Here is a 13556-nt window from a genome sequence, read left to right as displayed (position 1 = left end):
CCTCTTCTTGTGTTTCCCAGGCTGGCCTGGAACTCTCAGTATCTCTGGCAGACTACAACCCTTAAAACTCCCAATCCTGCCTCAGTCTCCTGAGGAGCTGGCACTTACAGACCTGTACCCCAGGCCAGGATGCCACGCCGATGTCTGTGTTTTTATCCACACGGTGTTCACTTGAGTCGTTGAGGAAAGTGTCTTGGTCCGTCAGGTCGGGTCAGCTCACTTTCAAGCTGTGTGCATCAGCTGGCCCGATGGTTGCCCGAGTGATAGGTCAGGATGCTGGGGACGCATAACAAAGGTGACAGACTGGAGAGCTTTCCTGACAGATGTTTATTTCTTCAGAGTTTGGGGCGTCAGGTTAAGGTGTTGGCAGGGCCAATTCCTCTGTGCAGAAGTAGCCTTTTTAAGGCTTTACCTATCTGTTTTCCATGACCTTGATCCCAGCCATAGGGAAGACCACCTTTCAAAATGGTCATTCTGAGATTTTAGGCATGAACAACCCATAGTGTAAATCTAGGCAGGGGCTAGAAGATATATTTTAAGTGAGTTTTCAGACCTTGACCACATAGGGAAGACACTTTAAAAGTCCTGGATTTAGCCTTAGTGTGTCGCAGGGCATTAAGAGGAGGGAAGTCTGAGGTCAGCCATGGCCTTCAGGCACCAGCTCCATCATCGATCAGCTGTCCAGCTTTGTTAGGGCTTGAAGCCTTGATGTTTGAAAAGGAAGCAACCATCCCCCTTCATGGGCCTGCCCTGAGGATTAAAGCATCATGGTGTGTGGTTGAAGTGCTGCAGACTCTTCCTAGATGTCTGTTGGCCTCTGTGGTCATTTTTGCCATCTTAACATATGTGAGATATATATATATGTTGTGTACGTGTCTTAGTCAGGGTTTCTATTCCTGCACAAATGCCATGACCAAGAAGCAAGTTGGGGAGGAAAGGGTTTATTCAGCTTACACTTCCACATTGCTGTTCATCACCAAAGGAAGTCAGGACTGGAACTCAAGCAGGTCAGGAAGCAGGAGCTGATGCAGAGGCCATGGAGGAGATGTTACATACTGGCTTGCTTCCCCTGGCTTGCTCAGCTTGCTCTCTTATAGAACCCAAGACCAGCAGCCCAGTGTCAGCACCACCCACAATGGGCTGGGTCCTCCCCTCTTGGTCACTAATTGAGAAAATGCCTTACAGCTGGGTCTCATGGAGGCATTTACTTAATTGAGGCTCCTTTCTCTGTGATAACTCCAGCTTGTGTCAAGTTGACACACAGAACCAGCCGGTATAGTACATACGTACTATACACACATACACACACACACTCACACACACTCACACACACACACACACACACACACACTCACACACACACACACTCACACACACACATACACACACACACACACATATATACACACACACACACATACACACACACACACACACACACACACATACACACACACATACACTCACACACACACACACACATACACTCACACACACACACCCCACACATACACACACATATACACACATGACATAGAATAGAATGGCGTCACTGGGACTTAGGATTTATATTTTAGAATGTTCAGGAGCTCGATTCTCACTTTCCACTCAAACAGGCACTACCTGACACCAAATCAAGCTTTCTAAATTTAATACATTTTAATCTTTATCAGTATCTTCATCTGAAAGACAAAATCACAATTTTACAGTCCCTGTGGTATATTTTACTTATAAAATGTAGTGCAACCAATATTTCCTCCCAAGTATTCAGGAAATGTCAGAGACGGCAAGATGGGCCAGTTTGAAATGTCGTCCGGGGAGTGGATGTTTTTATGGAAATCCTTAAAATGCCACCTCAGATCAGGAGTGAGCCCTTAGCCGAGTCACCAGCCCGAGGGAGAATACCTCACTCTAATGCGTTTGATCCTCACGTGGGCATTTGCCCTTCTGCCCAGCTGCCGCTCTACAAAGAATGCAGCAAGCATTAGAAACCCTGTAAAATGGAAGGTTTAGTAAGCTGTGACGGGGGACACTGCAGCACCCCCATCCTGCGTCTGCCAGCAGAGTACCCCGCGCCCACTTCTGCTTCCTGTCGGGGCCCTGTGATGTCTGCGTCGAGACAACGGTTGCTCTGAACTCTTCAGATCTGGGGAGTTTATGTTCGTCTTTCATGATCACGGCTGCCCGCCTAAGTTAGGTTTGCTCTACTCCCTAGCCTCCGATGTTGTGGGAATAATTAATCCCTTCCCGGGGTTCCTGCCCCGCCTTTGATCATTTAATCCCTGGATAAAAACCACACAGCCTTTATATCTACAATGAGCCTTAAACGGCACAAGAGCTAGACCGATATCTCCCGTCCGTGCTGTGAGAATCTCATTTCCCATCGATAGCCCCAACTCATTACTTACTGCGCACGCTTCGTCTGGGCTGATCTTAACTCCAATTGGCCAGCCCAGGCTAGACTCGAGCCAATGGGCCTCCTTTCTGCCTCTGCCTCTAGAGTGCAGGAGTCACGGGCACGTACCAGCCTTCTCCCTTTTCTCTGATATAATTTCAATTTTTCCCATTACCAGACTTTTCCTTCAACTTAAAATGTATTTTTCCGTGATCATTGGCCTAAAATTACACAAGAACAGCAGAGGGCTTTGGCAATGGAAATTGAGGTATTTTAGGCATCCTTTGAGATACAGATCCAAAAATTATTTGTGGTCACTGTCAGAAATAGCCGACCCCATGAGCTGCACGCAGATGTTCGCTGTCGGACACTCTGGGCCCTAGGGACCTGCAAGTATTTTGGTGGTAGCTGAGAAAACAGACGGATGTTTGTGTGTTTCGTATGCTCAGGTTAGAGCTAAACCATCCCAATAGGGTCTAAACAGCAGCTCGGCTCAGTCTGAAAGAGATGCCGAGCGTCCCATTGAACAAAGGGAGGAAAGGGGCCTGCTGGACTGTGTCAAATGCCAGAGGTCTAATCCTCATGATCCCACAGCCATTGTACTTCACCTGACCTGAAGGGCTCCATCACTGTGCCCTGTTATCCTTGGGCGCTGGACACCCTCATGATAGTGGCTTCCTTACCTGTTATTTACAACTTCTTTTATATTCTCTCAGGTTCCCTGCTGTCAAGAAGAAGTTCATGGCAGAGCTGAAGGAGCTACGGCAGAAAGAGCAGAGCCCCTATGTGGTGCAAAGTATCATCAGCTTAATAATGGGGGTAAAATTCTTCCGAATTAAGATGTACCCAGTGGAGGACTTCGAGGCGTCCCTCCAGTTCATGCAGGTGAAGTCCCTGCCTGGGAGTCACAGACGTTTCCCTCATGACGTTCCTTCCAGCCAAACACTGCAGCTAGAGTGAAGAAAAACCCACACAGGCACCGCCCAACACGGGAAGGGCCACAACCATGCTCAGACTTATCAGAGCTGCGGCACCATACACACTCAGTAGAAGGCACATTTCACATTATAGAAAATGTTCAGAGAACCCAGGCTTACATCTAGAACCTCCTTCACGCCAAGAAAGCTCTCTCCACTGAGCTGCAACCCCCATGCTTTTTATCAAGGTTTTATTGTAACTGCATCTCTCTTGATTGACCTGGTTGGTCTCAAGCTTGCAGCCCTCCTGCGTCAGACTCCCAGCTCAGGGTTTGGATTTGGGTCTTGTGCTTGCTGGCATGATTCCGTCTAAGCTTCTCGTGGTGCTGGGCCATATCAGTGAGGGCAACTTCCAGGCCAGCCACACAGCCAGCAAGGAGCAGGGACCCTCTGTGTACTCCCATTGTGGGACGTTGGGGGTTTTAAGTGAAAGTTCCCTTTGTGATACTTTCCACATAGATGGAATGTACTGGGACAAAACACCATCTCGGCAGCACTTAACTTACATATACATACATATATGTTATAGTTATATAATATATTTATACCTATAATATACATTTAAAATTAGCTTTTAGGTAAGTCGCAAAATGTCTTAACACCAGATAATCAAATTGCCAAAACATAATCAAAACTTTCAAATCCTCTTGGAGTTTGGCTGCACCCTTGACTTTTCCCCTTCCTTTGCCCATGGATATCACTCTGTGATTTAATCTTAGCTGATGTTGACCATGGAGGCAGCAGCGCTGGGTGGGCCATACTGGCATTCACAAGCATAAGGACTTCGACAAAGGGAGAAATCTATCTCCTCTGTACTGTGAAAGGTAGTCTTAGCATCACCGACTTGCGAGAACGTAGCAGAATGCAAGCCTTCACTGGGTTGAAGGAAAGTTTCTGTGTCTGAAGAGATTTCTCTAACGCTGCTGTGACTGAGATTGGTGTTGCTCTTCCTCGAGAGTTGAGAAGTGTGAATTAGTTCCAAGGGTCCCAGTCAGAAAGAGACCATTGCTGTGGGTGAGGACAGGTTAGACTTCTGCACCGCCAGTGTGGGTAACACTGTGGGTAACAGTGTGGTGTTGGGGTGCAGTACACCCAGCCCTCCTGTCAGAAATAAGTTTGGGGTTGCAGGAGACCACCACCCTGGTAGACATGTCCAGACAAGGCAGAACTTGGTCAAGAGGGTATACTCCAGAGAGCAAGCACACTGACAAGAAGTGACTGGCTTTCGTTCGAACATAGACGGTGGCTCTGTCTTTCCTCTTTGGCTGGGGTCCGACATCACAGTCTTTCATGATTAGTGAGTTTTAAAAGACTCAGCGAAGGAACTGAAGAGGGAAGAGGGTAGCCGCCTTAACCCTTTACATTCTGAGAGTATAGCAGGGCCTGTGAGTAAACAAAGGTTTTATGGGGAAGGAGGGCGTTAAAACATTCGCATACAAGCTTCAGATAAAAAGATGTTAATTTGTTGTAAACACAAGTTTTACAGTGTTTAATAGAAAAGACAAAGTGTTTATTACACCCCAGTGGCTAAACCTAGAATTACCAATGGGTCCAGCAGGTCCACTCCTCATGCCAAAGAAAGTGAAAATACAGTGCACACAAAGGCTTGAACATGCTCCTAGCGGAGTTTTTTAAATAGTAGCTGAAAATTGGAAGCAGTTTAAATATCTCTGAACTTGGGTTAAAAACCAAAACCATGGCATTGTCCCACAACATGGTAGTTTGGCTTAGTGAGTTCCAGTTATCTGCTGCAACATAGATGACCCTTAAAACATCATGCGGAATAAAAGAAGCTAGTGTTAATCCCAAAGATGGGAGGAGACAACCCAAATCATTGCGGCTAAACTCATTAAAACAAGCAGTTACTTAAAGCTTTTTTGTATAACCCAGGTTGTCTTTCCCTAAGGCAGGATTCAAGAGGTCAGCATTGAACATGAGGAAGATGGGATTTTTATAGCTCAGGGATAGGGGGTCTTCCAAATAGGGGGTTTGATGGCCAAGAGTTACAGGAGCAGAACAAGTGAGCTATAAGGACCTTCTGAAACAAAGGCATGATTGCAAGGTGGTTGTAACAAGGTAGTCATAACAACCTCTTAAAACAAAGGTAGGGTTGCAAGACGGTCGTTACAACTTTTTGAAACAAAGATATTGTTACTGTTTCCTGAAACAGGCAGTCCAGAACCTTGTAGTTAAGGATAAGGTAGGCGTAGCCCAATCCTTGAGAAACAGATGTAATCGTAAGTAGGATGAACCCAATTTGCCTTTATCTAAGATGGAGTTCACACCCAAGAAGGAGGCAGGCTGGTTCGTCACTAGAAACAAACGGCTACAAGTTAAATGAATCCGTTTGGCGCACTGTTCCCAGTAAGCAAATTCACAACAGAATGTATCAGAGTCACTCGGTTGCCTAGGTTGAGGACTAGAGCGGATGCTAAGATTGAGAGAGACTGACGAGTGTCAGAGTTCCCTGGGGTGGGACGTGTCCTTAAAAGGCTGTAGGTTGGGGGTTGGGGATTTGGCTCAGTGGTAGAGCGCTTGCCTAGGAAGCGCAAGGTCCTGGGTTCGGTCCCCAGCCCCGGGAAAAAAAAAAAAAAAAAAAAAAAAGGCTGTAGGTTGGTTGTAGAATGGAAGCTAATCCTTAGGGTGGGTTTGAATTCAGGGCCGACTCCTTTAGCACCTCCCTGACTCCAGCCTCAGTTACCTTGTCTGCAAATGGTGATGTCACTAACCTTAGGGAGCAACTCTCAAGTGCTTGTCAACCATTATCTCACTCTGACTTAACAACGCACGTATCCACCAGACTGGAGGTGCACACGCTTAGCACTCCCTGTACTCAGAGGGAGAGGCAGATAGATGTCTGAGTTCAAGGCCAGCCTGGTCTACAGAGCGAGTTCCAGGACAGCTAAGACAACACAGAGAAACCTTGTCTTGGAGGAGAACAAAAAAAAATCAAAAGCAAAACAACACACATGTCTATGTATGTGAATGCCCACTTGGGAGATTATGTATATACCTGTGTGGAATAGTACAGGAAAGGGGGCCAGGATTCTGGGGACCAAAGGCTCCATTCTAGACGTCAGTCTGTCCTAGGGACTTTGTAGACTCAGGTCATTCAGCCTGGGATGAGATTTGGTACAATGAGACGCTGAAGACCTTAGAACGTGTGTGTGTGTGTGCGCGCGTGCGTGTGTGTGCGCGCGCGCGCGTGCGTGCGCATGTGCCCTAGTATTGCCAATAATGGTTGAAATACGAAGGGTAAGAGTTGGTGTAGACATAAACCTCATGATCGAAGACAGCACAGGAAGCCATAAGAGGTCACTAACATAAGAGAGGGGCCAGCTGACTCACGCAGGCCAACCTTCCTTCAGAATCAGTTCCCCAGGCAACCAAAAACACACACTCTAGTAGTCAGGAGCTCTGTAGGCAGAGAAAGTGGGCAAGTGTTCCAGAGGCCTCCTCGCACAAAGGGAAACCTTCCAGCCTTGCTTAAGGAATGATGGGAATAGTAAACACCTAGAATGTAGGCCCCGAAAGTAAACACTTCTGTAGGAAGAAGGCTGTCCCACAGTTAGACCTGACAGGAGTTTCCTGTTCTCTCTAGAGATTCCTGTTTGTGGCCTGATCAGTGGCCCAGGACCCCACAGAGGGTGAAGGAAGCCATAGAAATCTGTTGGGAATGAATGAATGAATGAACGAGTGAATGAATGAACCAACCAACCAACACATGAGTTATGCCTATGGGTATGGCTGTTGGTCCTTTCAGGACAAGTGGCTTTTAACAGATCTCAAAAGGTGCTGTGTTCGTGTACAGATAATTGGGTTTATTTAAGTGCATTGCCCGTGCGTATTTCAACCTCCGTCTCCTCCCTGTGCTCTTGCTCTGCTTTCTAGGAATGTGCACATTATTTTCTGGAGGTCAAAGACAAAGACATCAAGCATGCCTTAGCAGGGCTCTTTGTAGAAATCCTCGTCCCCGTGGCTGCCGTGAGTTTTGTTTTCGTTTCTAATAACTTCTTCAACCTGGGTGGCACGCCCAGCCGTTTCCTGAGTGGAATAGTCTCACGAGTTCTCTCTCTGTTGTAGACTGTCAAAAATGAAGTCAACGTCCCCTGCCTCAGGAACTTTGTGGAGAGCCTGTATGACACAACGTTGGAACTCTCCTCTCGGAAAAAGCATTCCTTGGTTGGTAACCGTGGGAGGAGCCGAGCGCTGTCCCAAGTGGAGAGCTCCTGGGAGAAACCGACTTGAGAGTAGCAAGTGTCCACACATGGGGAAACTGCGTCAGCCTCTCCTACTTCAGAGCGCGTGTTTAGCCCAGGTCCATGAATAACTGATAAACGGGGATCGTACCACATCCCCTCAGAGGAATTTTCTAGTCTCGTGGATTCAGCTGTTTATTTAGAGGTTGGCTAAACTGAGTTTTTGTTTGAATTTCTGAGAAGTTTTTCAAATCTAAAGGCTAAAGTTTATAATAACAGTTTCTCGTCTCCGTCCGGGGAATGAGCCTGTTCTGGCTGGTTCCTATCTTGACACTCAGAATCCAGACTGAGCCCAGGAGTGAGAGAGGAAGAAATAAGCAAGAGTCTCTGAAGGCTTGGGTTTAGTTCTTCAGAAGGCAATGTAAAGTCTTTTAGCTTGCCGCATGGTGAATTAAACTTGGGTTTATAAATTGGCAGCAGTGTGCCAGCCATGGTCATGATAGTGTATTAGTTCAGTAGGCGGCCACAGGTCTATACTAGACTCCAAGGCTTGGCCATTCCTGTCAGGGTCTGAGCCAGCGCCCAGTTCTTCAGGGGGTAACAATGCCAGCTTTGCTCATTTACCTATACCCGTTGGTCATGAGGACTAATTTCTTGCATTTACTGGGCGGCCTTAGAGATGCCATTAGTGGGCCCAGTACTTCAGAGTCCTCTAAGACTAAGCTCGTGTCAAGAAGAACAGAGCTGAGTTGAAGTGTGGCCCACAGAAGCTCATCCGTCGGCCATTGTTTCTTGCTAGTCCAAGGGAATAGGTGTGTTTCCCTTTAAATCTCCCCTAGCCCTCAAGGCATGTGCTACCTGGTTAAGTAAAATGAGGGCGAGCTGTGCGTGCATGTTCTTTGGATGGCTGCCTGTTGCTAGTTTTGCTGTCTTTCCAGTTGCTGTGGGAAAGGGGCCCAGTTAGACAGGAAAGGCACAGCAGCTCCTCTGTTTATTCCGTCATGAACGAATTCCTGCTGCGGTTACATTTGTCTTGATAGTGTTTACCAGGACCATAAGAGCTCTTTCAGGAATCCCCCTTAATTACAGGAAGATGGCAGGAGAAAGATTATACATATACATATACATATACATATACATATACATATACATATACATATACATATACATATACATACACACACACACACACACACACACACACACACACACACACACACAACCCTGCTGCTAAGACAAAGACAGACTACTAGATGTTTATGAGTGAGAAAGCCAATAGCATTTTCAAACCGAGTGTGCCTTCATGGCTGTCCTAGCTTCTCTGATCCTGTGCTGAAACTCTGACCGAAAGCAGAAGAGGGGAAAGAAGCAACTGTTTGGCTTGCAGGTTATAATCCATTAACCTGTAATGGATTGTAGGAGTCAAGGCAGGAACTAGAGGCAGGAACTGAGGCAGAGCATGGGGGAATGCTGCTTACTAGCCTGCTCCCCAGAGCTTGCTTGGTCAGCTACTTTATTTTACATAGCCCAGGACCCATCTGTCTAGGGATGGCACCGCCCACGGTGGACTGTGTCCTCCTGCATTAACTAATGAGCAAGATGGTGTCCTGTAAACACAGCCACAGGCCAGTCTGCTGGAGGCGGTTCCTCAGTTAGTCTCCTCTTCCAGGGTGACTCTTGTTTGTGTCAAATAGACTGAAAGAACCAGCACGATAGTTGTTTTATTTCTGTGGTGGCTGAGAGCATAATCTGAAATTCTAAGTTTGCGTTTAAGAGTCTGTAAGCGAAAACTAAGTTAGTGAATCAGCTCTCTGTGTTATTGGACGTGAAACAGACATCCTGCTGCACGTAGATGACTAGCCGGAGTTCTAGATGATTCTATCCAGTCACCATCAGGAAGCCCTTTCTTTTATAGCACACGTTGCATTTGTTTGGGGCCGCAGGGTCGCAGAGGATGTGCTGAAGGTTTGGGTGCAGAGAGCATGTGTTTCCTGGTCTGTTGAACCGTCAGTCACCCTGTGACCTCCACCCCTTTCTTCTCAGGCCTTATACCCCCTGGTGACCTGCCTCCTCTGTGTCAGTCAGAAGCAGCTGTTCCTCAACAGATGGCACGTTTTCCTCAATAACTGCCTGTCCAACCTTAAGGTCAGTGTTTGTCAACTTGGCCACAGCAGACACCTTTTGTGAAAAGAAAAAAATTCAATTTTTGAAAAAAAATAGATATTTGTTTATTTGAAGCAAGCAAGGACTCACTAAGTTGCCCAGGCTGACCTCAAACTCACAGTCCTTCTCCCTCAGTCTCTGGGAGTGCTGGCATTACAGGTATGAGCCACCATACCCTGTTACAATGAAACTCTGAAGGGAACATATTCATCTGCCTAAAAGTGAAAGATATCTCTGCCGAATGGGGGCAAATGCATCTGCTCTAGTAAGAGTCACTCTGAAGACAGAATCAAAACCACCATACATATGTATCTCGGGACATAATTGCTGTCCCATGTATCTGAGTGATAGGAATCGATCGTTATACTTAGCTGATCCGGACATGTAAAATTATCTCAGATTCCCTGGGACACCGCTGCCCCTTTTGGTTGAGGTAGATATTCCGGGATCAAAGGCTCTGTTCTGTGGAAGGATTGCTCTGGTAGAGGGCATTGCTTCCTCCCATTCTTGTCTGTGGTCCATGTCCTAAACACTTACTGCTCTTCAGGCGGCAAGCACAGGTGGTGGGAGATAGGATGCATAAAGTCACAGCCCCTGGGACCAAGGAGCTATAGTGAATACAGTTATAATAATTGGCTTTGAGATCGACTTTGAATCAAATAGAAACATTCTTTTACTTTTCGTGATCAGCTGACACAAGGCAGCTAAGAGAGAGCCCCCTGTACCACAAGAGCAGATTCTCCTGGGTGGAGTGATGCATGCCAGTAATCCAAGCCCTCTGGAGAAGCTGAGGCAGAGGGATCGCTAGACTGAACTATATAGAGCAAGACCAATTTTTTTTTTTTCAAGAAGGAAAACCAGAGGTTGGAAAGATGGCTCAGTAGATAAGCAAGAGTCCATGGAGCTCCTAGCTGTTCTTGCTAGGATCCAGGTTCAGCTTCCAGCATCTCCATGGTAACTCGTAGCTGTCTATCCTGGTTGTGGCAACTCCAGCTGTAGGAGACCTAATGCCCACTTCTGGTCTCTGTGGACACATGGGTAGTGCATAGATACACATGCAGGCACATGAACTGAAATAAGTGAATCTTTATAAATCATTTTTAAAAAAAAGCAAAAACATGCAAATAAAAAGAATTCTTCACAGCCTCACCTGTGTCCAAGGCTGTGGTTCAGTTTGCAACTTTCATTAAAAATAATAATGATAACTAAAAATTTTTGCACACTTATACCTGTTGCCTTGTTGTGTGTGTGTGTTTTTCCTTCCAAGACATTTTACTTTGGAGAAGTAATTAAGATTAATCATGTTACTTTGTTATTTACTGTAATTATGTAATAATCTCCATGGGCCTGCTTTCAGCGCTGACTATGTCCTGGCTCTGTGAGTTGATTATGAAATCCAAGATTGCAATCCTTTGTTTCCTTCAAGTTGGCGGTAGAGAATGAGACTTTTGGGCACGTGCAAACTGAAATGCCTTTTGGGGTAATCAGTGGTTACACAGTGCCCACTCCTGGCCATTCATCTGAGGACTTAGCAATCAGACGCACCAGCTAAAAGCCTCCCAGTACCACTTTCCCTATTTGAGCCACTTTGCAGTTACTAGCTCTAATATTCACAATGTATCTTTTAAGATATATAAAGTGGCCATTTTCTTCAAAACTAACAGGAGAGTTTTTGTCATCACCCAGATTAGAGTCATGTAGGAAGAGGGAACATCAGATGAGGACTTGACTTCCTCAGGTCGTCCTACGGACAAATCTGTGGGATCTTCTTGATCAGTGATTGATTGGGGAGGCATGGGAGGGCCAACCCACAGTGGGCAGTGCCTCCTCTAGGCCGATGGTCCTAAGTTCCATAAGAAAGTAGGCTGAGGGCTGAGAAATGGCTCAGCCATTAAAGGTTAGGCTCACAACCAAAGATGTCAGAAAGCACGTGGAGCAAGCCATGAGGCACAAACCAGTACTCAGCACCCCTCCACGGACTCTGCCTCACTCCCTGCCTCCGGTTCCTTCCTTGACCGGATGGCGACCTGTAAGTTATAGGCCCCAAGCCTTTTCCTTCCCCACGTCACTTTTGGTCCATGCTTCGTTGCAGTGACAGAAAGCAAGTAGGATAGAATTTATGTTTAATGATTAAAATGCTTACCACACAGCTTTCTGGACATATTGAATGCCTCTGAGGTTAAACATCAAAATATTTTGTATGTTCATTTATTGCCGTGACCAAAAGAGCCATTTTGGGGTTGGCCCAAGTTGTTTTTGAAACAGAGCGGGGCATCTTACTCTGAAAATTAATGATTTCAAAATTAGAATATTCTTTAGTGCTCCTGTCAAAGCTTGGCAGAACAGCCAAGTAAAGGGTTATAAACCCCAGGAAGGACACAGGCGTAGGCTCTGACAATGCTTCCTACACAGGCATTCCACCCGTTAGAAGGTTCTAAACCTAGAAGCTGTAAGGTCAGGATGAGCCTTGGGATCGATGCTATGCAGACTGGAACACGTTCCAAACTCCAGTTCCGGTCTCCAGGGTTTGCACCACACCCTCTGTGCACAGGGAAGAGCCCTATGTCAAATGTGAGCACAGACAGACTGACTTCATCTGTGAAGAGCTTTTTGTAGAAGCCTCGTACCCCAGGAAACATGGAAGAGTTACTTGATAGCCAAGATAAGGGCAAGGAGTGGGCTGGTGAGATGACTCAAGGAGTAGCCCATAACCACGCATAACTCCAACTCAGGGATCTGACGCCCTCATCTGGCCTGCATGAGCACCTGCACCCATGTGCACACATACACATTTAATGTATGGATCTGTAAAATAAATAAATGTAATGAAATCCAGGTATGATAACAGGCACCCGTGATCTCAGCATCGGAGAGACTGAGGCAGGAGAATTGCCATTTTCCAGCCTCCTTGCCTCCCACCTCCCATCTCAACCTCTTTCATTTATAAATGTATTAACAGGGTCTTGTTCTGTATCCCAGTCTAGGATATATATTTTTTTCTTTTTTTTTCAAGCCAGCCTGGGATACATAAGAAGACCCTGGTTCTAAATCCATAAGTAAATGCTAGGTTATCTATATGGAGGGTAAACCACTAGAAGCCAATGCCCCAAGGGAAAACGATATTCAAAATTTGCTTGATCCGTTTCAAGCAGAATAAAGTCATATCGTTTATGTTTAAATTGAGCCCAGTATGAATTACATGGGCCAGTTCCCAACATCGTGAATACATAGACACATTCTAACCCCCATCTTATACATTCAATAGGGAGACAATGCCTGAAGAAAACTTAGCTTCAAATGTAAACTTTACCTGAAATAGCTTCAGGGGTTTATATTCCCTGTTATACCATTCCGTTTGAGAAGGGACCAGGCCCTCCTGAGGAGATCTCCTCCGTAGTCCCCCCCCCACCTCCATCTCTATTCCCCAGATGCTTATAAATAAACCTTAACATTAAAAAATGAGTGAACATGTAACATTTGTCTTTCTGGGACTGGCTTAGTCCACTCAATTTGATTCTCTCCAATCTCACCTGCTTGCCTACAGTCGACTCCACTCCTCTTTGTGGCTGAGAAGAAATCGTGTTTGCATCTCACGTTTTCCTTATCCCTCTCCCTTTGCTGGATGCTGCAGGGACCACTGATGTGCGAGTTTCTGTGTGATGTGACCAGGTCCAGCCCTACAACCTAAGTCAACCAGGGTGTGGGGTCTGCGCAAATGTACAGACGTAAATGTATAGATAAATGTAATATGTGTATGGCTGGGTCTGACGGTGGGACTGCTTAGAAAGCCATATACCACAGAAAGTAGATGTACCAGATATT

The 13556-nt window shown here is 46.1% G+C and overlaps 1 protein-coding gene across 1 annotated transcript in view; it reads left to right on the top strand.

Moving 5' to 3' along the window:
* The window catches only part of Fry (FRY microtubule binding protein), a 237550-nt gene that overhangs the window by 92886 nt on the left and 131108 nt on the right, over positions 1-13556 (top strand). Inside the window, exons 8-11 of the mRNA XM_032886834.1 lie at positions 3112-3280; positions 7264-7356; positions 7456-7554; positions 9615-9716. Of these exons, the coding sequence (XP_032742725.1) occupies positions 3112-3280; positions 7264-7356; positions 7456-7554; positions 9615-9716 (463 nt within the window). The remainder of the gene's footprint in view (positions 1-3111; positions 3281-7263; positions 7357-7455; positions 7555-9614; positions 9717-13556) is intronic.

Source organism: Rattus rattus, chromosome 16 (assembly GCF_011064425.1).
Source record: "Rattus rattus isolate New Zealand chromosome 16, Rrattus_CSIRO_v1, whole genome shotgun sequence".
NCBI lineage: Eukaryota > Metazoa > Chordata > Mammalia > Rodentia > Muridae > Rattus > Rattus rattus.
This window is presented reverse-complemented; position numbering and strand designations above follow the sequence as displayed.